This window comes from Protopterus annectens, chromosome 3.part0, assembly GCF_019279795.1.
Source record: "Protopterus annectens isolate FY-2018-M chromosome 3.part0, PAN1.0, whole genome shotgun sequence".
NCBI lineage: Eukaryota > Metazoa > Chordata > Ceratodontiformes > Protopteridae > Protopterus > Protopterus annectens.
Genome location: NC_056731.1, coordinates 1,939,808,927 through 1,939,835,460, shown reverse-complemented (window position 1 = coordinate 1,939,835,460; position 26,534 = coordinate 1,939,808,927). Strand labels below are relative to the sequence as shown.

Below are 26,534 nucleotides of genomic sequence, written 5' to 3'. Positions count from 1 at the left end.
AATGCTTAACTTCATTTTCTGTTTCTTCTCCATTACTAACTAATCCTCCTTTCCCCTTTGTTTTCTTAGTTTTTATATTGTAAAATTTTCCATATCCGAATGCATTTGCCTATATTTCTCTTCAAATGTCTTTCCTGCTGCTCTTTTTTGTATTGATTAGTTTTGCTTTCTCCTTTGCATAAATATTGCACCCTATTATCGCTCTCCTTTCCCATATCGATATTTCTTTCAGATGTTTCTCGTTCCACATTTCTCTATATTTTGGGGACACAGTATTCATTGTGCTGTGACATATGACCTATGTTAGACTTTCTACCTTAAATCCTTCACTTCGCAGGTATTTCAGAATTTCAGCTTCTAGTTTTTTTTAACTACTACTTGCTTAATCTTCCGTTCTGTTTTCCCCCTTTTTGATCATTTTTGTATTGTGAAATTTTAAATTTCTGTGCGCCTTTGCCTGTATTTCTCCAAGTATCATTGGAGCTGCCTTTTTTATAATGAATAGTTTGGCTTTCTCCTTTGCTTAGATATTACACCATATCAGATCTGTTTTTCTTTCCCATGTTTCTTTTTATACCTTTCAAAAATCTCTTGGTTGTGTTGTTTATATTTTCACACTTAGTCGCTTCTTTTTCCAATCTGCCCAAGGTTTCTTGGTCTATATAATGTTTTTTTGTGAATCTGTTTTATTAATGAACACAAATTTACTCATGGTAAATCTGGCAGGATTCTAAGGTTGACATTTGTTTTTATTTGACATATGTAGATTGGGCAGTATATCTTAAGATTTTATTTTGTTTGACAAGCTTGCATGTTCATGTTTATCTTTAGGCTAGTCACCTTTCATCGAGATTCCAGGTATTTGAGCTTGAAAGTTTCCTACAGAATAGGACCTATATAGTGATAGGAAGACAGCATTGGGTACCGTCTGCAGAAAGTCACACAGTTGGCATACTGCAGTTTTATTTATTTTATTTTTCTCTTCTGAGGGTGTCTAGGAGGTGCTAGTTTTTGGTACTGGCACAGGTTGCTGGTTGAGCCAGCTACTCTTACATTTAAAAAACATATTGCACATCTAAAATTTGTATGCTTGTACTTTAGTTTTTCCTGTTAGCCTTCATCGATAGTCCCCTACCAGTTGTACTTGGAGGAGGGGTTGGTTTGAAGCCTCGATGTCCTTCAAGGATGCAACTGCAGTCCTGACATATGGGTTGTCCTGCCTCAGGCAGCCCTTCAGTCGGCCGGATTCTAAAGTATGGGTCCGGCGTCTGCTGATGTTGCCCTTGCCCCGACGTCAGAGCGCCTGGGGTATAAAAGCGTCAGCCGATGCCATCTTCTCCAGTCTTTCTTGCCGCGTGGCGCCCGAAGCAGAAGCAGTTCACGTGCCGGTCGACCAGCTCCTGTGTTTTCAGCTACTGAAGTCTTCAAAAAAGCTAAGTACCCCGTTGGGGACCTTTTCTTGCCTCAGCCGATGTCAGATAAAAGTGAAAAAGTTAATAATTTAACTTGTGGGAAACAAATACCTCATAAGGATTTCCACTCTTAATGCTTACCCTGCCTCGGCCCAGAACACAACGTCTCGGCCTGTGCCTCTTTCAATAAACACACTCTTAGGCGTCGGTCAGAGTTTGCACAGGATTATTTTGGGGAAGATTTCTGTTGTATCATGCCGTCGGAGCTTCCGACAGCACATTTACCTAAAAAACGGAAGGATAAAGACCGACATCCGCGGTCTCGGCCGACACCACGCTTAGGCCTACCACGAGTGTCTCTGTCTCTTCTGAGCCAGTTTCACAACCGCTACAGACCGACGACACCGCCCCACCGGTTACTTCGGTACCGGAGGCCAGCTCTGTGCCGGTTTCTGTTCTCCCCTCTGAGACCGAAGCCCAGGATATTTCTGACACCATTTCTGTGGATAAGACTACTCCAGCACGTGGGGCTGCCAGGCCTCCAGTGTCCATGTCCATTAAGGCCTACACACGTGCTAAGGCTGCCAAACAGGCTAAGTCTCTCCCTCCAAGATCTGATGTCCTTCAAGGATGCATCTGCAGTCCTTACAAATGGGTTGTCCTGTCGTCAGGCAGCCCCTCGGTCGGCCGGATTCCAAAGTCTGGGTCCGCCTCGCTGGTGTCGCACTTCACCCGACGCCATAGCTGCAGTTCTTCGGTATAAAGGCATCAGCCGACGCCATTTTCCTCAGTCTTTCTTGCCGTGGCGCCAAAGCAGAAGCTGTTCGCAAGTGCCGGTCGGTCAGATCCAGAGATTACTACTACCGAATACTACAAGACTTCTAAAAGCTAAGTACCCCATTGGGGACTCTTTCTTGCCTCAGCCGATGTCAGAAAAAGTGAATAACTGTTTAACTTGTGGGAAACAAATACCTCATAAAGATTTCCACTCTTACTGCTTACCTTGTTTAGGCCCAGACCACGACGTAGAGCAGCTTGTTTAGCCTGTGCTTCTTTCAACCGACGAACGCTTAGGCGTCGGTCGGAGTTTGCTGAAAAGTTTTTCGGCTCGGACTTTGCGTACATAATGCCGTCGGATCCTCCGACTACTCAAATTGTTAAGAAGCGCAAAGAAAAGGACCGACACTCGCGGTCCGCGGTTTTGGCCGAAACCACGGTTAAGCAAACCGCGAGTGTCTCGGTTTCGACCGAAACCGAGCAAATGGTTCAATCTTCAGCCGAATCCATGACTACTACCGAGGCCCCTTCTACCCTAGTTGAATCGGCCTCTGAAGTTTTACCTACTACTGTGGTTTCACAAGAATTATCGGACACCATCCCTTTGGATGTTTCTACCCCAGCACGTGGTGCTGCTAGGCCTCCTGCAGCCATGTCTATAAAGGCCTTTGCCAGGGCTAAAGCAGCCAAAACTTCTAAGTCTGTGCCTGTTAAGCCCCCTCTCACAGGCCCAGTTCCAGTTCCCAAATGCTTACTCTGGCAGAGGATCTCATCTCTTTAATAAGGGGATCCCAATCTCACCCAGACAGGGCCTCTCAACCTCCAGGAAAGAGACCTAGAGCAGAGCCCCCTGAGCCAGTGTCCTCAGATGACTCTTCTGATGATACAGACAATACAGACCATCCAGAGGCTCCTTTTTCTACTTATGAAGATTCCGATGCTGAAGAATCGATTCCTTCTGCCTCTCCACCAGAGGAATTTTCCTTTGGGGAAACTTTACATGCCATGAGAGAGCAATTCCAATGGCAGGGACAAGATTTCTCAGATTCAAGAAAAAGGCTTAGGACCTTTTTACACTTACCAACATAGGCCTTTAGCTATACCTCCAGTTCTTCCTGTTGTGGATGATGCATTTAATGATGCTTGCACTGCTCCTGATACTTTACCTCCAGCCCCTGCTAAGCCCGATAGGTTCTACAGGGTCCCGGACACTCATCTCCATTTATACAAGGCTCCTTTTGCAGATCCTGAGACTATCTCCCAGGGGCCTAAGGCAGTAGCTTCGACCTCAGCGAAAACCCTCTCCTTCTGAAAGGGAATCCAGGTCCTTAGAGAGATGGGGTAAAAAAGTATACACCTCTGCTACTCTCTCAGCTAGAGCATTGAACTGTCAGTTTCATATGATCCAATACCAAGAGTTTATGCTTGATCAGTTAACTAAGAAACTGTCCTCTGATGATTCTTTAGATAAGAAATATGTTCTAGAAATGGTGAATAACATTCAGCAGGTTAGTAACCATTCCTTAAAATGTGGCTATGATGCACTGGAGGCTTCATTTAGATCAGCCATGACTGGCACAGTTATAAGAAGGCATGCATGGTTGAAAGAACAGGTCTTGCCGGATCATGTTAAAGCAAAGCTATTAGATGCTCCTATGGATAAGGTCAGTTTATTTGGTTCTCCTGCCCAACAGGTACTGAAGAAAATGGAAGAAAAGGCAAAATCTGTACAAACAGTGAAAGATTTCTTACTGGTTCAGCCTCCAAGGTTTAGCAGGAACTGGCCTTCCAAAAATTGGTCCTTTCCAGACTCCTCTAAAACTCAGAGAGGCAGGAATAGGCGTTCAAGAGGCAGAAATCAATCCAGAGGAGGTGCCTACAGGGGACACCAGTGGCAAGGCAACAACCAACGAGGCACAGACACAACCACTACCACTGCAACAGGACAATCACAGTGACTTGGCTCTAACACCGCCTACCAGGGAACAAATAGCAGCACCCTTAGGCGGAAAGTTAGCCTTATTTTCAAAAAACTGGCACTATATCACAAGAGACAAGTGGATTTTGCAAACTATAGACCAAGGCTACAGGTTTCATTTCCACACTTTACCAGGAAAAAGAGGAATGCCAAACCTACCACCAAATCAAAAGACAGAAGCTCTAAAACAAATAGCTCAATTAGCAAAGATGAGAGCTGTGGAAAGGGTACCACCTATAGAACAAGGCAAGGATTTTACTCCAGACTCTTCCTGGTACCAAGAAAAGAGAAAATTGGAGGCCTATTCTCGACCTGTCCGCTTTAAACACATTCATCATTGTTCCAAAATTCAAAATGCTGACCCTACAGCAACTTCTTCCCATGCTGGGCAAGGAGTATTGGCTGGTAACTCTAGATCTCAAGGAGGCATACCTGCACGTCCCCATACGACCAAATTGCAGAAGATACCTCAGATTTCTTGCAGGATAAGAGCATTATCAATTCTCAGCATTGCCCTTTGGCTTATCTACTGCGCCCAGAGTGTTCACGAAATGCCTGGCATCAGTAATCGCTCACTGCAGGCTTCAGGGAATCCAAATTTATCCATACCTGGACGACTGCCTGATACAAGCGGACAACAAAAACAAGCTGACACAAGACTTACAAAGAGTCGTTTGCTTACTACAAGCCCTGGGATACACAGTCAATATAAAAAAGTCAAGACTGATACCATCCCAAACAATAACCTTCTTGGGTGCAGAATTGGACACAGTAAAACAGATGGCATTCCTAACTGCAGAAAAACAAGAACAACTTCCTCTCTACTTCTTGGCATTAACAAAGCAGAACAAACTAACAGCAAGGAAAGTACTGCAGGCCTTGGGCTTCATGGCATCCTGCATAATCCTGGTCCCCCATGCCAGACTGCATATGAGAAAGCTACAGTGGGACCTAAAGAATTTATGGTCTCAACACAGGCACAGCTTAGAAACCGAAATACCACTAATCCCATGCCTGAAACAAGAGTTCCTATGGTGGGCTCAGGCATGTCAGTCAAACCCAGGTTTGCCTTTCCACAGCATTCAACCAAGCCAAACCATCACAACGGACGCCTCAGACCTCGGTTGGGGGGCCCACATGCTGGACAAGTGCATACAAGGCTTATGGACTCCAGATCAGCTGCACCTGCACATAAATCAAAAAGAAATGCTGGCAGTAAAACTAGCAATCCAGAATTTCAGACCATTCCTCCAAGAAGGCCAGTTGATAAGGACAGACAACACCACAGTCATGTGGTACATCAACAAACAGGGAGGCACTCATTCATACCCTCTATGCCGAATGGCTCTGGACATATGGAATATGGCTCTCAGTTACAACATTCAGTTACAAGCAATTTTTGTACCGGGAAAAGAAAACAGCCTAGCAGACATGTTAAGCAGAACTACCTCGGATGCTCACGAATGGATGCTACACCCGGACATCTTCAAGGCCATCACAAAGAAATGGGGACTGCCACAAATAGACCTATTCGCATCCCCACTCAATCACCAGCTCAAGAAATTCTGCACAAGGACATACCACCCACTTGCTTGGAAGGTGGACTCTCTATCCTTCAGTTGGAAAGGCCTGACAGCATATGCATTTCCACCTCTTCCTTTGATGCACAAGGTACTATTGAAAATCAAAGAGGAATGTCCAAGGATAATTCTGATAGCTCCAGATTGGCCAAGACAACATTGGTACCCATTACTGAGGAGCATGTCTCGGGGGAAAATGTGGACACTACGCCTGATTCCTTTGATGTTAACTCAGAGCGACTACAACATCCTGCATCCAAACCTGAAAACTCTGCAACTGACTGCCTGGAACATTACATAAGAGCAACTAACCCGGATTTATCCCAAAGGGTTAAAGACATTATCCTTGAGGCCCGCAGACCCTCAACAAGAAGGAACTATGCAGGAAAATGGAAAAGGTTTCTCATTTGGAGTACTGAAAGGGGGAAAGATGTGTCAAAGGTAGACATTGCCAACATCCTGGAGTATATGGCAGAGCTTTTCCATACAGGCCTGTCCTATTCCTCCATCAAGATACATGCATCAGCTATTTCTGCAGAATACAGCTTCGATCCCCTGTCTTTTCAAGATCCTCTACTCAGGCAGTTTCTGAGAGGAATTAAGAATGTAAAACCTCCTAGGAAACCACCATTACCAGCATGGGACTTGAAGTTTGTGCTAGAAAAATTGACACTCCTTTGAACCAGCAGCAACAGCAGATCTTCAACACCTATCCTGGAAAACTGCTTTCCTGCTGGCAATTACTTCAGCAAGAAGGGTTTCGGAACTACAAGCTTTAATGGCAGTACAACCCTTCCTAATCTTCCATCAAGATAGTGTCCATGAGAACTAATCCTACATTTATGCCTAAGGTGGTATCCAGAGTGTCTTTAAACCAGGGAATCCACCTACCTACCTTCTTTCCCAATCCACAGAACAGGGGGGAAAGACTGCTGCATACCTTGGATGTACATAGACAGTTACGCTACTACCTGGACAGAACCAAGGGCAATAGAAAGACTGACCAGCTTCTGGTAGCATATGCAACAGGAAGGGAAGGAAAAGCAATTTCCAAACAGACAATCTCCAAGTGGATAGGAAATTGCATTAGATTCTGTTACTCCTACCATGGAAAGCAAATTCCACAGAACATAAGGCCTCATTCTACAAGGGCTACAGCCACTACCACAGCTTTCTTACGAGGAGTGGCTACCAAGGACATTATAGAGGCTGCTACTTGGACCTCCGTGCATACATTTGCCAAGCATTATAACTTACCTTTATACTCTAGATCCCGAGCAGGGTTTGCCACTGCTGTTTTGCAAGGGATCCTAACTACACCATCATTTCTTCTTCCTCCTCCCCTAGTTTGGCTATGGTATTCTACCCATTTGTAAGGACTGCAGATGCATCCTTGAAGGACATAGTACAGTTTTGTACCTACCATAAATGTAGATGTCCGAACAGGATAGCATCTGCAGTCAGGATTACCCACCCTCCTTCCCTCTGTGGTATTCCTAGGGTATTTGCCCACCTAATAGCTAGCTGGGGGATCTCTTATGGTGTATTTGTTTGTATATATGTACATACATGCTTATTTTTGTGTTTGTTTCTACTTTTTGGAAACATTGGCATTTATCCAAAATTTAGCTATCCAAGAGGGCAACTGGCATCTGGGGCAAGAAACACTGAGGAAAATGGCGTCGGCTGATGCCTTTATACCCGAAGAACTGCAGCTATGACGTCGGGTGAAGTGCGACACCAGCCGAGGCCGGACCCAGACTTTGGAATCCGGCCGACCGAGGGGCTGCCTGACGACAGGACAACCCATTTGTAAGGACTGCAGATGCTATCCTGTTCGGACATCTACATTTATGGTAGGTACAAAACTGTACTTTTCTCTGGGATCCACTTCTGGTTCTCAAATTTTAAGTTTAGCTGAGGACCTTTTTTCTTTAATTAGGGGTTCTCAGCCACATCCAGATAGAGGCTCTCAGCCGCCTTCTGTCAAGAGGCCTAGGGTTGAGCAGGTAGATCCCCAGTCCTCCGATGAGGCCTCAGGTGATTCTGCACATACAGACTACCAGGAGGAGGCCTTCCCGGCCTACGAGGATTCTGATGCGGAGGAATCCATTCCCTCTGCTTCTCCTCCTGAGGAGTTTTCCTTTGGGGAAACGCTTCATTCCATGAGGGAACACTTCAAATGGCAAGGCCAAGAATACTCAGATTCTAGGAAAAGGTTAAGGGAATTTTTAAAGCTACCTCAGCATAGACCCTTAGCTATTCCTCCAGTTTTAAATGTTTTAGATGATGTATACTTAGAATCTAGTGTTTCCCCTGACTCCCTCACCCTGCTCCTGTCAAGCCAGACAGGTACTACAGGGTCCCAGACACACATCAATTTCTGTACAAGGGCCATTCTGCTGACCTTGAAACTATTTCTCAGGGGCCTAAAGGGGTTTCCTCCACTACTGCTAAGAATCCACTTCCTTCGGAAAGAGATTCTAGGGCTTTAGAGAGATGGGGCAAGAAAGTATATACTTCTTCCACCCTTTCTATGCGAGCATTAAATTGTCAATTTCATATTATTCAGTATCAGGAATACATGTTGGATGACTTGCAAAAGAAATTGGCTTCCCCTGAACCATTAGATAGAAAAGGGTTACAGGAATTGGTTCATAATACTCAGCAGGTTAGCAACCATTTCCTACAGTGTGGATATGATGCATTGGAAGCTTCATGTAGAGCAGCAATGACCGGTGCTGTCATACGCAGACATGCTTGGTTAAAGGAACAAACATTGCCAGACCATGTGAAAACTAAGCTTTTGGACGCACCACTAGAGAAACATAAGCTATTTGGTGCTACTGCACAAGAGGTTTTAAAGAAAATAGAGGAAAAGGCAAAATCAGTGCAAACAGTCAAAGATTTCCTCCAGGTACAGCCTCCAAGATTCAGCAGGAACTGGCCTTCTAAGCATTGGTCCTTTCCAGACAGACAAATTTCAAAGAGGCAAAAACAGATGTGGTAGAGGGCAAACTCGTGGCTCCTACAGAGGACGTCAATGGCAGCCTCTGAACCAGAGAGGTGTGGGGCAGGACCTTCCACTGCTCTGCAGGGACAATCTCAATGACTTGACTTTGACTCCGCCATCCAGGGCTCAATTAGAAGCACCTTTGGGCGGAAAATTATCTTTATTCTCACAAAATTGGCACAATATTACAAAGGACAAATGGATACTGGACATAATAGACAAAGGATACAGATTCCATTTTCATACACTACCAACAAGGCATGGCAGGCCAAACCTGCCACCAAATCAAAGGGCAGAGGCACTCAAACAAATAACAAACCTACTCCAAATAAGAGCAATAGAAAAGGTTCCTTCTGCAGAACAAGGCCAAGGATTTTATTCAAGACTGTTCCTTGTTCCAAGAAAAGAAAACCAATGGAGACCCATTCTGGACTTGTCCGCACTGAATAATTGTGCCAAAATTCAAAATGCTGACTTTACAGCAACTTTTTCCCATGCTGGGCAAGGGGTCTTGGCTGGTGACTCTGGACCTCAAGGAGGCATACCTGCATGTCCCAATCAGACAAAGTTGCAGAAGATACCTCAGATTTCTTGCAGGCTCAGAGCATTATCAATTCTCAGCATTGCCCTTTGGCTTATCTACTGCGCCCAGAGTGTTCACGAAATGCCTGGCATCAGTAATTGCACATTGCAGACTTCAGGGGATACAAATATACCCTTACCTGGACGACTGCCTTTTACAAGCGGACAGCCAACAAGCCTTGTTAAAAAACTTGGACTATGTCATTCACCTGCTGCAGGCCTTGGGATACACAGTCAATATTTAGAAATCAAATCTCGTACCATCCCAACAAATACCTTTCCTGGGTTCCACACTGGACACACACACCCAGATGGTGTTTCTGACGAAAGAAAAACAAAAACAATTACCAGAATACTTCAGAAAATTGGCAACACACACCCAGATGACTGCACGGAAAATCCTGCAGGCCCTGGGTTTCATGGCATCTTGCATTTTTCTGATTCCACACGCAAGGCTGCATATGAGGAAACTGCAATGGTATCTAAAAAGTCTATGGTCTCAACACAGCCGCAGCCTGGAAGCATTGATCCCACTCATTCCATGCCTTCAAAAGGAATTTCTGTGGTGGGCTCAAGCAAGCCTGATAAACAAAGGTCTGCCTTTCAACAAGCCTCATACAAGTCAAACCATAACAACGGACGCCTCAGACCATGGATGGGGGGCTCACATGGAGGGCAGATGCATTCAAGGACAATGGACACAAAAAGAAAAGCACCTGCACATCAACCAAAAAGAAATGCTGGCAGTGATACATGCAATCAAGGCCTTCGAAAAGTTCATGCATCAGGGTCATCTACTAATAAAGACAGACAATACCACAGTTATGTGGTACATAAACAAGCAAGGAGGTACCCATTCCTACCCTCTTTGCAGACTGGCAATGAATCTCTGGGATATTTCCCTACAATTGAAAATAGAGCTACAATCCCAGTTTGTACCAGGGAAGGACAATGTTCTGGCAGACAGCCTAAGCAGAAACATCATGGATCCACACGAATGGATGTTGCATCCAGACATTTTCTTACAAATAACTCAAGCATGGGGAAGGCCAGACATAGATCTTTTTGCCTCCCACCTCAATCACCATCTGAAAAAGTTTTGCACAAGGGCATACCATCCTCAAGCATGGAAGGTGGACGCTCTCTCCTTCAGTTGGAACTCTCTAACACTATATGCCTTCCCACCTCTTCCTTTGATGACCAAGGTGTTACTAAAGATCAGGACAGAGCAACCAAAAGTCATACTGATAGCTCCAGACTGGCCAAGACAACACTGGTACCCACTGCTACGAAGCTTGACACGCACCAATCCGTGGCTCCTTCCTCAATGGCCACTTCTTCTGACACAGCACAATTACAGGACACTACACCCCAGCTTGAAAACATTGAAGCTGACAGCTTGGAAGATTCCATGACTATTCCCCAGGATACACTTTCCAAAAGGGTAAAAGACATCATCCTGGAGGCGCGCAGACCTTCCACTAGAAAAATATACCCAGCAAAATGGAAGAGATTTCTTATCTGGAACAGCAAAAAGGGTCAAGACCCATCAGTGATGAGCATTCCACAGATCCTAGAATACTTGGCTGAAATGCTCCACAATGGACTTTCATATTCTTCCATAAAAATACATGCTTCAGCAATATCTGCCAAATATAACACTGATCCGCCTGTATTTTCTCACCCATTGCGAAGACAGTTTCTAAGAGGTATAAAGAACATCAACCCTCCTAGGAAACCACCAGTGCCTGCATGGGACTTCAACTTCATGCTGGAAAAATTAACTCTTCCTCCCTTTGAACCAGCAACATCTTCAGAGTTGCAATTTCTGTCTTGGAAGACAGCTTTCTTTCTGGCAGTAACCTCGGCAAGAAGAGTCTCTGAGCTACAGGCCCTTATGGCAATACAACCATTTCTCATTTTTCATCAGGACAGAGTTTCTTTGAGAACCAACCCGTCATTCATGCCAAAGGTGGTATCCAGGGTGTCCCTGAATCAAGCTATTCACCTGCCTACCTTCTTTCCCAATCCTCAAAACAAAGGAGAGAGACTTCTGCACACCTTGGACATACACAGACAGTTGCGCTACTACTTGGACAGAACAAAGTCTTTCAGAAAATCTGACCAGCTTTTTGTAGCTTACGCTGCTGGATTGCAGGGAAAAGCAATTTCCAAACAGACAGTTTCTAAATGGATTGGAAATTGCATTCGATTCTGCTACTCTTTTCATGGAAAAACTGTGCCAGCTGACATCAGGCCACATTCCACCAGAGCTACAGCCACCTCCACAGCCTTTTAAGAGGAGTGGCAACAAAGGACATTTTAGAAGCTGCTACATGGAGCTCCGTGCATACATTTTCCAAACATTACAACCTGCCTTTATATTCCAGATCCAGAGCAGGGTTTGCTTCTGCAGTCCTGCAGGGCATTTTAGCTACACCATCTTTGTCTTAGTGCCTACCACCCCAGGTTGGCTATGGTATTCAACCCATATGTCAGGACTGCAGTTGCATCCTTGAAGGACATAGTACAGTTTTGTACCTACCATAAATGTAGATGTCCGATAGGTATGCAACTGCAGTCAGGTTTTCCTCCCACCTACCCTCTGTGGTATTCTTTTGGGTTTCTACCCCTCATTTTAGCTGCCTGGGGTAATCTTTTATGGTGTATTTGTTTTATGTTGTTGTACTTGTCTGGAATTTTTTCTCTATTTTCAAAATTTAGCCTTCCTTAGAGGGCACCTGGCATCTGGGGCAAGAAACACTGAAGAAGATGGCGTCGGCTGACGCTTTATACCCAAGGCTCTGGCGTCGGGCAAGGCGACATCAGCCGACGCCGGAACCAGACTTTGGAATCCGGCCGACCGAAGGGCTGCCTGAGGCAGGACAACCCATATGTTAGGACTGCAGTTGCATACCTATCGGACATCTACATTTATGGTAGGTACAAAACTGTACTTTCTGGCTGGTTGAACGATTGGTCTCTTTGCTTTTTGTACTTCAGGATTGATCAGTTTACATACCTGACATTGTGCTTGCATATCTTTGTATTTATCTTTAGGCTAGTCTCTTTTAATAGGGATCACAGGTATTCAAGCTTGCAGGTGATGGGAGACCCATCCATTCTCCATTTATGGTAGTTTACCCAACCTTGATTCCACTTCTCCTGAGGCAGCTGGTTTGTTCGCCATGATGTTCGTGTTTCGGCGTCTGTTGCTGTCGCCTCTTCCCTGACATCAGTGCGCCAGGGGTATAAAAGATGCAGCCGATGCCATTTTCTTCAGTCTTCAAGCAGAAGCAGTTCGCAAGTGCCGTTCGGCCGACTCCTGAAATTTTCGTGTTCGAATTTCAGATCCGAAGTCTTCATTTAAAGCTAAGTACCCCGTTGGGGAAACTTTTTTTCGTGCTCCAGACCAATGTCAGAAAAAGTTAATAATTGTATTTCTTGTGGGAAGCAAATACCTCATAAGGACTATCATTCTTATTGTAATCCTTGCCTAGGCCCTGATCACGACGTAGCTAATTGTAGATTTTGTGCAAGATTTAACCAGCGCACTATTAAGCGTTGCTACGATTTTGCTTTTCATTACTTTGGCCGAAGATTTAATTACAAGATGTCATCGGATAGCCATCCGACTACCGCAATTCACAAGAAACACAAGGAAAAGGACAGGCATCCGAGGTCCAAATCTGACGATGATGCTTCTTCTAAGCCAGTCGCCGGTTCTCAGTGAGGTGCTTTCGCAGCCCCTGATGCCCGCTACCTCAGAGCCGCAGACTGCTTCCGACTCACACGTGGAGCAGAGTAGGTCTCTGGAAACTCAAGGTATTGGACACTTGGAAAATACTCCCTCAGATGGGTCCGGAGCCACTGAGCAGGCATCGGCTTCTGAGGGTGTTTTCAGGCCTACACAGATATATATAAAACCGACTACAACTCCAAAGGCAAAAACTAAAACACCACTAAAGATAAAGAAACAAGTACAGCAAGCCCATGGACAGGCCTCCATGCCTAAAAAACAGATGCTCAAAATGGCCGAAGACCCAATTACTTTGATCAGGGGTTCCCATCCCCCTCCTGAGAAGAGGCCTAGGCAAGAGACAGAATATCAATCTTCAGATCAGGTTTCCATTTCCTCTGGTTCCTCTTCTGACCAAGAATACTCCCTCACTCCCTATGAGGATTTCGATGCTGAAGAATATATCCATTCAGCCTCCCCTCCTGAGGATTTTTCTTTTGGGGAAACCCTGCATACCATGAGGGAGCACTTCCACTGGGAGAGCCAGGCCTACTCAGAATCTAAGAAAAGGCTTAGTGATTTTCTTTTACTACCTCAGCACAGGCCTCTTGCTATTCCTCCTGTTTTAGACATTGTAGATGATGTATTTGCAGAGTCTGGCCTGTCCCCTGACTCTTTACCCCCTGCACCTGTTAAGCCAGACAGATACTACAGGGTTCCAGACTCACATAAATTTCTTTATAAAAACCCTGCTGCTGACCCAGAAACTATTTCTCAGGGTCCCAAAGGGGTCAAGGCTTCCACTGCAAAAAACCCTATCCCATCTGATAGGGATTCAAGGGCCCTGGACAGATGGGGGGAAAAAGGTTTACACTTCTGCTACCTTGGCTGTGAGGGCTTTAAATTGTCAATTTCATATGCTTAAATATCAGCAATACTTATTGTCACTGCTTAAACAGAAAATGTTAGCAAATTCTGAATGTGCAGAAAACAAAGAAATGCAGGATTTATTGCATGCAACTGAACAAGTGGGAATGCATACTTTGCAATGTGGTTTTGATTCTCTGGAGGCCTCTTGCAGGGCCGCTGTTACAGGTTCTGTCATTAGGCAACATGCTTGGTTAAAGGAACAGAATCTGCCAGATCATGTTGAAGCAAAATTATTAGATGCTCCATTACAGCATGATACTTTGTTTGGTGTTAAAGCAGAAGAGGTGTTGAAGAAAATGGAGGACAAAGCAAAATCTATGCAGACAGTTAAGGATTTCTTACAGGTATAGCCACCCAGATTTAGCAGGAACTGGCCTACAAAGAATTGGTCCTTTCCAGTTTGAGACAGGCCACAAAGAGGCAGATACAGACACCCTAGACGGAGATCCCAGCCCCAAGGCTAATACAGGCCAAAACAGTGGGGTGCTCCTACCTCCAAAAGCGGAGAAGACAAATCACAGCCATACAGAAACAAGGCAACTGACTTCTTACTTCAAAATGTTGGCAACAAAGACCCAGTTATCTGCAAGAAAAATTCTGCAGGCTTTGGGCTTCATGGCATCCTGCATTCTGCTAATTCCATATGCCAGACTGCATATGAGGAAACTACAATGGTATCTAAAAAGTGTTTGGACTCAACATTGCCACAGCCTGGAAACATTAATTACCCTCATTCCCTGCTTGCAACAGGGGTTTCGATGGTGGGCACAGACCTGTCACCACAACAAGGGACAGCCATTCACTTTACCCACAGCCAGGCAGACACTAACAACGGATGCATCAGATTATGCCTGGGGGGCCCACATGGCAGGAAAATGTATTCAGGGCACATGGCCCGCAAGCCAGATGCATCTTCATATCAATCAAAAAGAGATGCTAGTTGTTCAGAATGCCCTGACAGCTTTCAAGGATCTACTTTATCCAGGACAACTACGGATAAAGACGGACAATACTACGGTCATGTGGTACATAAACCAGCAGGGGGGCACACATTCCTACCCCCTCTGCAGACAAGCCATGACTTTGTGGGACACAGCATTGACTTATCAAGTTCATCTGCAAGCACAATTCCTGCCAGGAAAAATAAATACTCTGGCAGACGAACTAAGCAGAAACCTCATAGATCCCAATGAGTGGAAACTGGATCCACAAGTCTTCAGCATGATAAGGAAATGGGGATGCCCAGACATAGATTTATTTGCTTCCCCTTACAACTGCCAAGTACAGAGATCCTGCACAAGGACTTATCACAAGCAAGCATGGAAAGTGGATGCCCTGTCCTTCAGCTGGAAAAACCTAACAGTATATGCCTTTCCTCCACTACCTCTCCTCCCCAAGGTACTCCTAAAGGTCAGACAAGAGAAGCCAAAAATTATACTGATTGTCCCAGACTGGCCACGCCAGCACTGGTACCCAATCCTAAAGAACTTGTCTCAAGGTCCAGCCTGGACATTGCCTCAAACTTCTCACTTACTGACCCACCAAAACAATCCGATCCTGCACAGCCAACTCAGGACTTTAAATCTGGCAGCATGGCGCATAATGTAGCCATTCAGAACACTCCTCTCTCCAAAGCTGTAATGAATGTTATTTTGGAAGCCAGGAGGCCCAGTACCAGAAAATCTTATGCCAAAAAATTGAAGAGATTCTGTGCTTGGAACCAGAAACAAGGAATTGACACGTTTGTACCAAATATTCCTCAGATTTTACAATACCTAACTGAAAGGCCTATCCTTTTCATCAATTGAGATTCATGCCTCTGCCATTTCAGCCCATTACAATATGGAACAACCTATCTTTCTTTTCCTCATCCTTTAATAAGACAGTACCTCAGAGGGGCCAAAAACATAAGACCTCCAAGGAGAGCACCAATACCTGCATGGGACCTCAATTATGTATTGGAAAAACTCACACTGCCTCCTTTTGAGCCAGCCTCAACAGCGGATATAAAATTCTTATCCTGGAAAACAGCTCTGCTCCTAGCAATAACCTCTGCAAGACGAGTCTCGGAGTTACAGGCACTCATGGCTGTGGAACCTTTTATCATTTTGCATCCAGACAGGGTTTCTCTGAGGACGAACCCTACATTTATGCCTAAGGTGGTATCCATTGTGGCCCTTAACCAAACCATTCACTTGCTTACCTTTTATCCAAACCCACAGAACAAGGGTGAGAGACTTCTGCATTCTTTGGACATACACAGACAGCTACGCATCTACTTGGACAGAACTATAGCTTTCAGAAAGACTGAGCAACTTTTAGTGGCATATGCTGCAGGATCACAAGGAAAGGCCATCTCAAAACAGACTATTTCAAAATGGATAGGCCATTAGGCCACATTCAACCAGAGCAGCAGCCACTTCAGCAGCCTTCCTCAGCATTGTACCAACCAAAAACATCTTGGAGGCTGCAACTTGGAGTTCAGTGCACACTTTTACAAAGCACTACCACTTACCTCTGTACTCTAAATCCAGAGCAGGCTTTGCCACTGCAGTTCTGCAGGGCCTCTTAGCCTCTCCTAATCCTATTTAGCCGAGCCACCCATCCTCAGCTTTGGGATTCAACCCAAGAGTAATGACTGCAACAGTGAAACACGATGAACATAGTACAGTTGTGTACCTACCATAAATGTAGATGTTCGAGTGTATTCACTGTTGCAGTCCAGGTTACCCTTCCTCCATCCCCCTTTCTTTTGCTGGATCTTATCTGTACTTCTCTATTCTATACAACCTATGTGGTGTATTTGCTTGTAGATATAGAAAATGTTTACTTTAGTGCATGCATGTTTATTGGCATAATTTATTTAGCCTACCCTTTTGGGGACACCTGACATCTGGGGCAAGAAAAACTGACAAAAATGGCGTCGGCTGCATCTTTTATACCCCCTGTCGCACTGATGTCAGGGAATAGGCAACAGCAACTGACGCCGGACCAAGACTTTGGAATTCAGGCCAACTGCGGGTAGCCTGCCAGCAGGATAACCCAAGAGTAATGACTGCAACAGTGAATACACTCGAACATCTACATTTATGGTAGGTACACAACTGTACTTTTCTTTGCAGGGATGAAGATGGGGTGGGTGGGTGGGTGACAGAGGCCTCACATTCATTGGGGTTACATGTCCTACTGATTTGAAGCCGTTTTGCTAGGTTAGCTGAGACTTGATTTGTTTCTCTGGTCTTGGTGAGGATGGGCTTTGGGGTTCTTAATAGATTAGCTTCTGGCTCCTCTTGCAGCATTGTGTGTTGTCCAGCTAGCTTTTGTTGCACTCAGTCTGTTCCCATTTCAGTAGCTGCCTTCATTACTTACTTTAAAGCAGTTTTGCAGGTGTTCTCCAGCTGTTTGGTTTTTGGCATTCGGCATTCCCCTTATCCAAGCATTGTAATCTTAACAGAAGTTCTGGGAATTGGATGTTTCGCTACAAGAGTCTGTCTCCTGAGCTCCATTCTGTTATAGACCTCTGGCTCCTTTTATAGTCGTGACTTAATGCTTTGCATTCAACTCATCCATAGAACCCATCGGGGAGGGACTGGTTTGTTAGTTACCACATCATTTTATTTTTGAGAGGAGACATCTTTGATGTGTTGATAACACCATCCTGCCTTCCTGTTGAGGGTAAGTAATCCTTTTATCCAGCCTCTTCCGTTCCTTGTTAAGTTGGGCTTATAGATTGCTTGTTGGTACTGGACACATCAGATCTTGTAGGCTGTTTTCCAGGAAGTTGGTAATACCGAGGAGTGTCCTTCATAGATAGCTTGAGTTATCCTTGTTTTAAACATTTCACATATCCACTTTTGCTGCAAACATTTGAATTATTTTCTTTCCTCTAGAGGAAGAAGTTTGTACACTTTGGATATGTGTACCATGCTTTTGTATGACATGAATGTGTGTGTGTGTGTGTGTTAGTGATGAATGATAGAATTGTGGAGAAAAATATTGTCCCTTCATTTGTTCTGATATCAGAGGTGTATGTACCTTGATTAAGGTAAGGTGTGTAATGGTATTCAGTTTTAATAACTATTGTTTGGCTTGATGTGCTGAAGAATTAAAACAGCAGCTTATTTGTGGTCAGCAGCAGAAAGTGTTTGTAAAACATTTTGCCAATTATGTTGATGATAGACTGTAAATTAGAAAGGGGTGTCATGCATAAATAGTAATATGAGGTACAGTGAACCCAGTTTGATTTTTTTCGCATTTGCTGTAAAATGTACCTTTTTTTTTTTTTGAAAATATTGTTTTTTTTTATTCTTATAGATATCTTGCCTACCGTAATTTCATGATTGATACATACCGTCTGAATCCTCAAGAATATTTAACTAGCACTTCTTGCAGAAGAAACCTTACTGGAGATGTTTGCGCGATCATGAGGTAGAACTTTTTATATTAATTAAATTAGTTTGCTAGCACTGCTTTCAAGAACCTTCAGAACTGATGTCTTGTTTTAAAGACAAACAGATTTCTTGCTGATTGTGTGCTTTGGAGGAGTAGAGTATTGCTAATGACTGCATTTGATTAATTTTATTTCCAGTGCTGCTATGTCTTTTTCTACTGGAAAGGTATATTTTCTCATCACTGTAGTGTCTTATGGTGTTTGCTTCAGCCGTCCTTTTGAATTAATTGTTAGAAGATAGTTAATGCTGAACCTGGTGTCACGTGGTTGTTTTAGCAGATGATGTTTGAGTAAACGACTTAACATCAGGGTTATGTATCCAAATAGCAATCAGCTGTGTTAATCTAAATAGCTTGAAGCAAATAGCATGAAATCCAGCTGGAAGTTTAAATGTCTTGCATGTAGTACTAACAAACCTAGAATGTTTTTGCTCCTCAACTAAAGTCAAAACCCTCTGTAATTAATACAAATCATGATACCACCATGTTAGAGTAAAGGCAACCTACTGTTATGTCATTTTTTCAAGACTTCACCTGTGGGCACATGATACAGTAAGTTACATAACTTGTAAAATAGGCTAGGTTGGGATAATGTCCTCAAATGCCCCAAACAAGCCTGATAGGCTACAATAAGTGAGATTTATGGTACTATTAACATGGTAACACATAAATGTGTAGGTAAATCCATCAGATAAAATATTTGGTGGAATGAAGCCACCCATATCATCAAAAAAAAACATGTCTGGATTAAATTAAGAAACTCACTAATTTTCTTATCAAATCTTCCAGATCTAACCACGATCTCAGCTTTGAGTGAAGGATTGAAAACATTGAGATATTTAATTACTCCAGTATGTAAATGTAATTGTTTACTACTGAACACCAGACTTGATTATCCAGCCACAGGGCAGAACAAATGAGTTTGAACTTCCCTTTACAGAGTGCTGTAGAGACAAAAGGACGCATCCCTTATATAATTACAGACATGGTAACTGCTGTCAGAGGTTTAAAAAAAAGGAGTACTTGAAATCGGAAGCTCAGGACTACCCCAATCCAAGAAGAGGATTAGTGAGTTCCTTAATCTCCCCGAGCATAAACCCCTTGCCATTCCCCCTGTTTTAGAGGTGGTAGGCAGTGTCTTCCTAGATTCTTCTTTGCAGTCAAAATCTCTGCCCCCTGCTCCTCAAAAGCCTCACAGTTTTTACAAAGTTCTAGATTAACACAAACATTTTTAAGACCCCCCCCCCCCATGGCAGTTCTTGAAGTAGCAACTTCATGTACTAAGGGAGCAAAAGCTAACTCATTCAAGAACCCTTTGCCTACAGACAAGGAAAACAGAGACTTAGGTTTGGAAAGTCTATAGGTTTATAGAGTGGTACTAAGCTAACTGCCCTTGTGAGCCATTTTAAGCCTAGCCAATTATCCCTTGTGAGACTCAAACCCTGCACCTTGTGTTTGTAAGGCAAACACCTTAACCATTAGGCCACCCTCCCAACATGGGTTCTGCTATTCTCTTCTTGAGGGCTTTGAATTGCTAGTTTCATATGGTGAAGTACCAGGAAACTGTTCTTTGCCAGATGAAACAAAAACTCATGGGGATTGAAAATAAAGCCCTCTCTAAAAAGTTAATGGATCTATGCAACTCTTGCTCTCAGGTGGCCAAGCATTCTCTGCACTGTGGGTATGATGCCTTGGAAGTCTCCAGCAGGGCAACAGGCACTGGATTCGTCATTAGAAGACATGCCTGGCTGAGGGAGCAGTGCATTCCTGAGCATGTCAAATCCAGTCTCCTAGATGCTTTAGAGAAAGATTTTCTTTTTGGTCTTAAGGCTGTAGCTGTCCTTAAGAAAATGGAGGATAATGCCAAGTCCATGCAGACGGTCATGGACCTCCTTCAGTTCCAACACCCTTAATTCAGCCAGAATTATCCTTAGAAACATTGTTCCTTTCCAGCCCCCCAGTCTAAGCCTAGACAAAGGAAACCTCATAGAGAAAGGAGCCAAAAACAGCACCAGTGGCCTAGACAGTGATCCCAGTTGGCCTTTGGGATCATGTCTGCAGGGACCTAGTATGGAGCAGTCATGACTGTTGCATAGCAATCCATTCCTACTTGCCCCATCCCCCCTCCCCTGAAGCTGAGGGAGAAGACTGTTTTCTACATGAACTGAACTCTCATTACTTGGTATCTACAGCTGCTAAACATTCAACAAGGCTACAAACTCAAATTCAAACAACCCTTGATTCGCTCATGCGCTCCCTTCAAACCAAAAGACAGAGGCCTTAATCTGAATACAGTATGTTATGTAGTCCAGTCTCACCTACATTCTTACCCTTGGGTTCAGAGCCAAACCTTGGCTCCGACTCGGCCATACTCTAGCTCAAAGTCTTCAATTGGCTCTTGGCTAAGAGGTATCCCATACTGCAACTCGCCCATCCCAGATCTCATTTGCTGCTCGTTACGCTCAGACGTGGTCTCACTCTTGGCTGTGGCTAAGTGTAATTTTTCTTTTAAATTCAAACTAATTCTTGACCAAAAAGCTATTTTTATAGCTACCTTGTGTGTGTTGTGCTGCTGGTTGTGTGGCCGGTTCCGCTGGCGTTTTGGTATCCCATTCGCCCCTTGTCTCCACGGGCTAGGCCCGTTTTTCAGTCAGAGGACCTTGATGTTCTTCGTGTTTCACTGCTGCAGTCATTACATTTGGATAATCTGCTGGCAGGTTGCCCTCAGTTGGCCTGATTAACAAAGTCTTGGGTCCTGCGTCGGTTGCTGTCCCTTCTTCCATGACGTCAGGTCTTCAGGGGTATAAAACATGCAGCCGACGCCATTACATCAGTCTTTCTTGCCACGCGGTGCCCGAAGCAGTTCGCAAATGCCGGTTGGCCGACTCCTGAAATTTTTGTTTTCGAGTTTCAGAACCAAAGTCTTCAACTAAAAGCCAAGTACCCCATTGGGGAAACTTTTTCTTGCTCCTTACCGATGTCAGTAAAAGTTAATAATTGCATTACTTGTGGGAAGCAAATACCTGATAAGGATTTTCATTTGTACTATATTCCTTGCCTAGGCCCTGATCACAACATGCCTTGGTGTATGTTTTGTGTTAAATTTAATCAACGTAGTATTAAACGTCGGTATATTTTTGCTTCGAAATATTTTTGCTCGAGATTTAATTATCCAGAAATGTCGTTGGTTAGCAATCTGACTACCGGAATACCTAAAAAACGCAAAGAAAAAGACAGAGACAGACCGTCGAGGTCCAAATCCGATGACGAAACTTCTCCTAAGTCAGTTGTCAGTTCTCTGAGGCGCTTTCGCAGCCCCTGATGCCCGCTACTTTTGATTCGCAGGCCTCTACTAAGACCTATTCGGAGTCCGGTATGCTGCGAGATACTTGAAGTATTGAACTCGCGGATGTCTCTACCTTGGATGGGCCCAGAGCCGCTGAGCAGGCACCAGCTTCTGAGGGTGTTTTCAGGCCTTTTGTATATTAAACCGACACCATCTTCAAAACTAAGGACAAAAACTACTTCTATGTCTAAAAAACCGACACATGGGCCCACGTGTACAGGCCCCAATGCCTAAAAAAACAAATGATTAAAATGGCTGAAGATTTAATTACCTTGATCAGGGGTACCCATCCCCCTCCTGCTAAGAGGCCTAGGCAAGGCACCAAACTATGAATCTTCAGATCAGGTTTCTATTTATTCTGATTCCTCTTCTGATCAGGAATTATCTTTTCCCACATTTGAGGACTCTGATGCAGAATATTACATCCCTTCTGCTTCTCCTGAGGATTTTTCTTTTGGAGGAACTTTGCATAACTTAAGGAACACTTTCATTGGAAGAGTCAGGATTTCCCAGAATCTAAAAAGAGACTTAAGGATTTCCTCATTCTACCTCAGCATAGGCCTTTGGCTATACCTCCTGATGTCCTTCAAGGATGCATCTGCAGTCATCACATATGGGTTGTCCTGCCTCAGGCAGCCCTTCGGTCGGCCGGATTCCAAAGTCTGGGTCTGGCCTCGGCTGATGTCGCACTTTCCCTGACGTCAGAGCGTCTGGGGTATAAAAGCATCAGCAGACACCATATTCCTCCGTCTTTCTTGCCGCGTGGTGCCCGAAGCAGAAGCAGTTCGCAAGTGCCGGTCGGCCAGCTCCTGTGATTCAGCTACCGAAGACTTCAAAGCTAAGTACCCTGCTGGGGACTCTTTCTTGCCTCAGCCGATGTCAGATAAAGTTAATAATTGTTTAACTTGTGGGAAACAAATACCTCATAAGGATTTCCACTCTTACTGCCTCCCTTGTCTAGGTCCAGACCACGACGTCTCGGCCTGTTCAGCCTGTGCTTCCTTCAACCAACGAACTCTTAGACGTCGGTCGGAGTTTGCAGAGGAATTCTTTGGGGCTAGTTTTGCTGACAAGATGCCGTCGGAGACTCCGACTTCGCATTTAGTTAAAAAACGGAAGGACAAGGCGGTTTCGGCTGAAACCACGGTCAGGCCTACCGCGAGTGTCTCGGTCTCGGCTGAAACCGATTCCTTGGTTCTTCCTATTACTGAAACCGCACAACCGACTACCTCGACCCCGGAGGCCCCGGCCGAGTCGGTTATTGAATTACCTATTGAAACCGGTGTCCAGGAACCTTCCGACACCATTCCTTTAGACAAGTCTACTCCTGCACGTGGTGCAGCCAGACCCCCTGCATCCATGTCCATTAAGGCCTTTTCTAGGGCTAAAGCTGCTAAACTTACTAAAGCTTTACCTCCCAAGGTTTCCTCTCAGAGACCTTCTACTGGCTCACAGATTCTTAGCCTAGCAGAGGATCTTATCTCATTAATTAGAGGTTCTCAACCTCATCCGGACAGGGGTTCTCAACCACCTCCAGACAAAAGGCCCAGGGTTGAGCCCTCTGACCACCACTCCTCAGATGAGTCCACTGATGGCTCTGCTCTGTCAGACCCCAGGAGGAGGCTTATTCGCCTACGAGGATTCTGATGCTGAAGAATCTATTCCCTCGCCTCCCTCCTGAAGAGATTTCCTTTGGGAGACACTACACTCTATGAGAGAACATTTTCAATGGAAGGGTCAGGAATTCTCTGATTCTAGAAAGAGATTAAGGACCTTTTTACATTTACCTCAGCATAGGCCTTTAGCTATACCTCCTGTTTTGAATGTTATTGATGATGTGTACTCTGATGCTAGTACAGCCCCTGACTCTCCCTCCGGCACCTGCCAAACCTGATAGGTATTACAGGGTCCTGGATTCACATCTACACCTGTACAAGGCCCACTCTGCTGATCCAGAAACTATTTCCCAGGGCCCAAAAGGGGTTGCAGCTGCCACTGCTAAAAATCCTCTACCCTCTGAAAGGGAGTCCAGAGCTTTAGAGAGATGGGGTAAGAAAGTGTATACTTCTGCAACTCTTTCCATGAGGGCATTAAATTGTCAATTTCATATGATACAGTACCAAGAGTATTTGTTAGATGAATTGCATAAGAAACTGTCCTCTTCTGAACCCCTTGATCGCAAATCACTTCAGGATCTGGTGCATAACTCCCAGCAGGTTAGTAACCATTTCTTGCAGTGTGGTTATGATGCATTGGAAGCTTCATTGTAGGTCAGCTATGACAGGTGCAGTTATACGTAGGCATGCCTGGCTGAAGGAACAATCTTTACCAGACCATGTTAAAGCTAAGCTTTTGGATGCTCCTATGGAAAAGCAAAAATTATTTGGTTCCACGGCTCAAGAGGTCTTAAAGAAATTTGAAGAAAAGGCAAAATCTGTGCAAACAGTCAAAGACTTTCTGCAAGTCCAACCACCGAGATTCAGCAGAAATTGGCCTACTAAGAATTGGTCCTTTCCGGACTCGGACAGATCTCAGAGAGGCAGGAATAGGCTCGCCAGAGGTAGAGGGCAAGCTAGAGGCTCCTACAGAGGCCATCAGTTGCAGCCTCCCAACCAGAGAGGTAGTGCAGGAACCACAACTGCTACACCAGGACAGACTCAATGACTTTATTTTGACTCCGCCGACCAGGGCTCAATTAGAAGCACCTTTGGGTGGAAAGCTTCTTTATTCTCAGAAAATTGACACAGCATTACAAGGGACACATGGACACTGCAAATATTAGACAAAGGATACAGGTTCCATTTCCACACATTGCCAAAAAGAAAAGGAATGCCAGACCTGCCACCAAATCAGAGGGCAGAGGCTTTGAAGCAAATTACCAAATTAATACAAATGAAGGCCATAGAAAAGGTACCTCTTTCAGAACAAGGCCAAGGATTTTACTCCAGATTATTCCTTGTTCCAAGAAAAGAAAATCAATGGAGGCCTATTCTCGACTTGTCCGCACTGAATACTTACCTCATTGTGCCAAAATTCAAAATACTGACTCTACAGCAACTCCTTCCCATGCTGGGCAAGGGGTCTTGGCTGGTGACTCTAGACCTCAAGGAGGCATACCTGCATGTCCCTATTCGACAAAGTTGCAGAAGACACCTCAGATTTCTTGCAGGGTCAGAGCATTATCAATTCTCAGCATTGCCCTTTGGCTTATCTACTGCACCCAGAGTATTCACGAAATGCCTGGCATCAGTAATTGCACACTGCAGACTTCAGGGGATTCAAATCTACCCATATCTGGACGACTGCCTTATACAAGCGGACAACAAGCAAATTTTGTTAAAGGACTTGGACTATGCCATCCACCTACGACAGACCTTGGGATATACAGTCAACATCCAAAAATCAAGACTTGTTCCATCCCAAAGAATAACCTTTCTGGGTGCGGATCTAGACACAACCACCCAAATGGCCTTTCTCACAGAAGAAAAGCAAAAACAGCTACCGGATTACTTCAAGAATCTGACAAGACAAACTCAGCTGACTGCAAGGAAAATCCTGCAGGCCCTGGGTTACATGGCATTTTGCATTCTTCTGATTCCGCAAGCAAGGCTGCATATGAGAAAATTACAATGGTACCTAAGGAGTGTATGGACTCAGCACAGTCACAGCTTAGAAACTTTGATCCCTCTCATTCCATGCCTTCAAAAGGAATTTCTGTGGTGGGCTTCAAGCCTGCCAGTCGAACAGCGGGTTGCCCTTAAGCAAACCAAGAGCCAACCAAACCATCACCATGGACGCTTCAGACCAAGGTTGGGGAGCACACATGGAGGGCAGATGTATCCAAGGGCTATGGTCACAGAGAGCTGCGCATGCACATAAACCAAAAGGAAATGCTGGCAGTGATACACGCAATAGAGGCCTTCAAACCTTTCCTTCATCAAGGCCACCTGCTCATAAGGACAGACAACACCACAGTTATGTGGTACATAAACAAGCAAGGAGGCACCCATTCCTACCCTCTATGCAGACTGGCAATGAATCTATGGGAACTTTCCTTGAAACTCAATATACAGCTGCAGTCTCAGTTCGTGCCAGGGAAAGACAATATACTGGCAGACAGCTTAAGCAGAACTACCATGGATGCACACGAATGGATGCTGCACCCACACATCTTCTTACTCATAACACAATCATGGGGAAGGCCGGAAATAGATCTGTTCACTTCCCCCCACAATCATCAACTGAAGACATTCTGCTCAAGGACATACCACCCACAAGCATGGAAAGTGGACGCTCTCTCTTTCAGCTGGAAAGCTCTAACAGTCTCTGCTTTCCCACCTCTCCCATTAATGACCAAGGTTTTACTGAAGATCAGGGCAGAGCAGCCCAGAGTGATTCTGATGGCTCCAAACTGGCCAAGGCAGCACTGGTACCCACTGTTAAAGAGCATGTCACAGACGAAACCGTAGCCTCTCCCCCTATGGCCACTTCTACTGACGCAGCACAATTTCAAGACTCTGCATTCCAACCTGAAAACCTTGCAGCTAACTGCCTGGAGAATACCATGACTCCTCCCCAGGATAGCCTGTCCCTGAGAGTGAAGGATATTATTATGGAAGCTCGCCGACCCTCCACAAGGAAGGCATATTCAGCAAAATGGAAAAGATTTCACACTTGGAACACAATAAAAGGCCCTTTAAGAATGTTTTTTAACCAGTTGAAAAGAAA

General features: G+C 44.6%; 1 protein-coding gene across 1 annotated transcript in view; it reads left to right on the top strand.

Annotated features, from left to right (window-relative positions):
• The window catches only part of SMARCC1 (SWI/SNF related, matrix associated, actin dependent regulator of chromatin subfamily c member 1), a 1,897,600-nt gene that overhangs the window by 1,197,969 nt on the left and 673,097 nt on the right, over nt 1-26,534 (top strand). Inside the window, exon 14 of the mRNA XM_044066067.1 lies at nt 18,326-18,439. Coding sequence (XP_043922002.1) covers nt 18,326-18,439 — 114 coding nt within the window. The remainder of the gene's footprint in view (nt 1-18,325; nt 18,440-26,534) is intronic.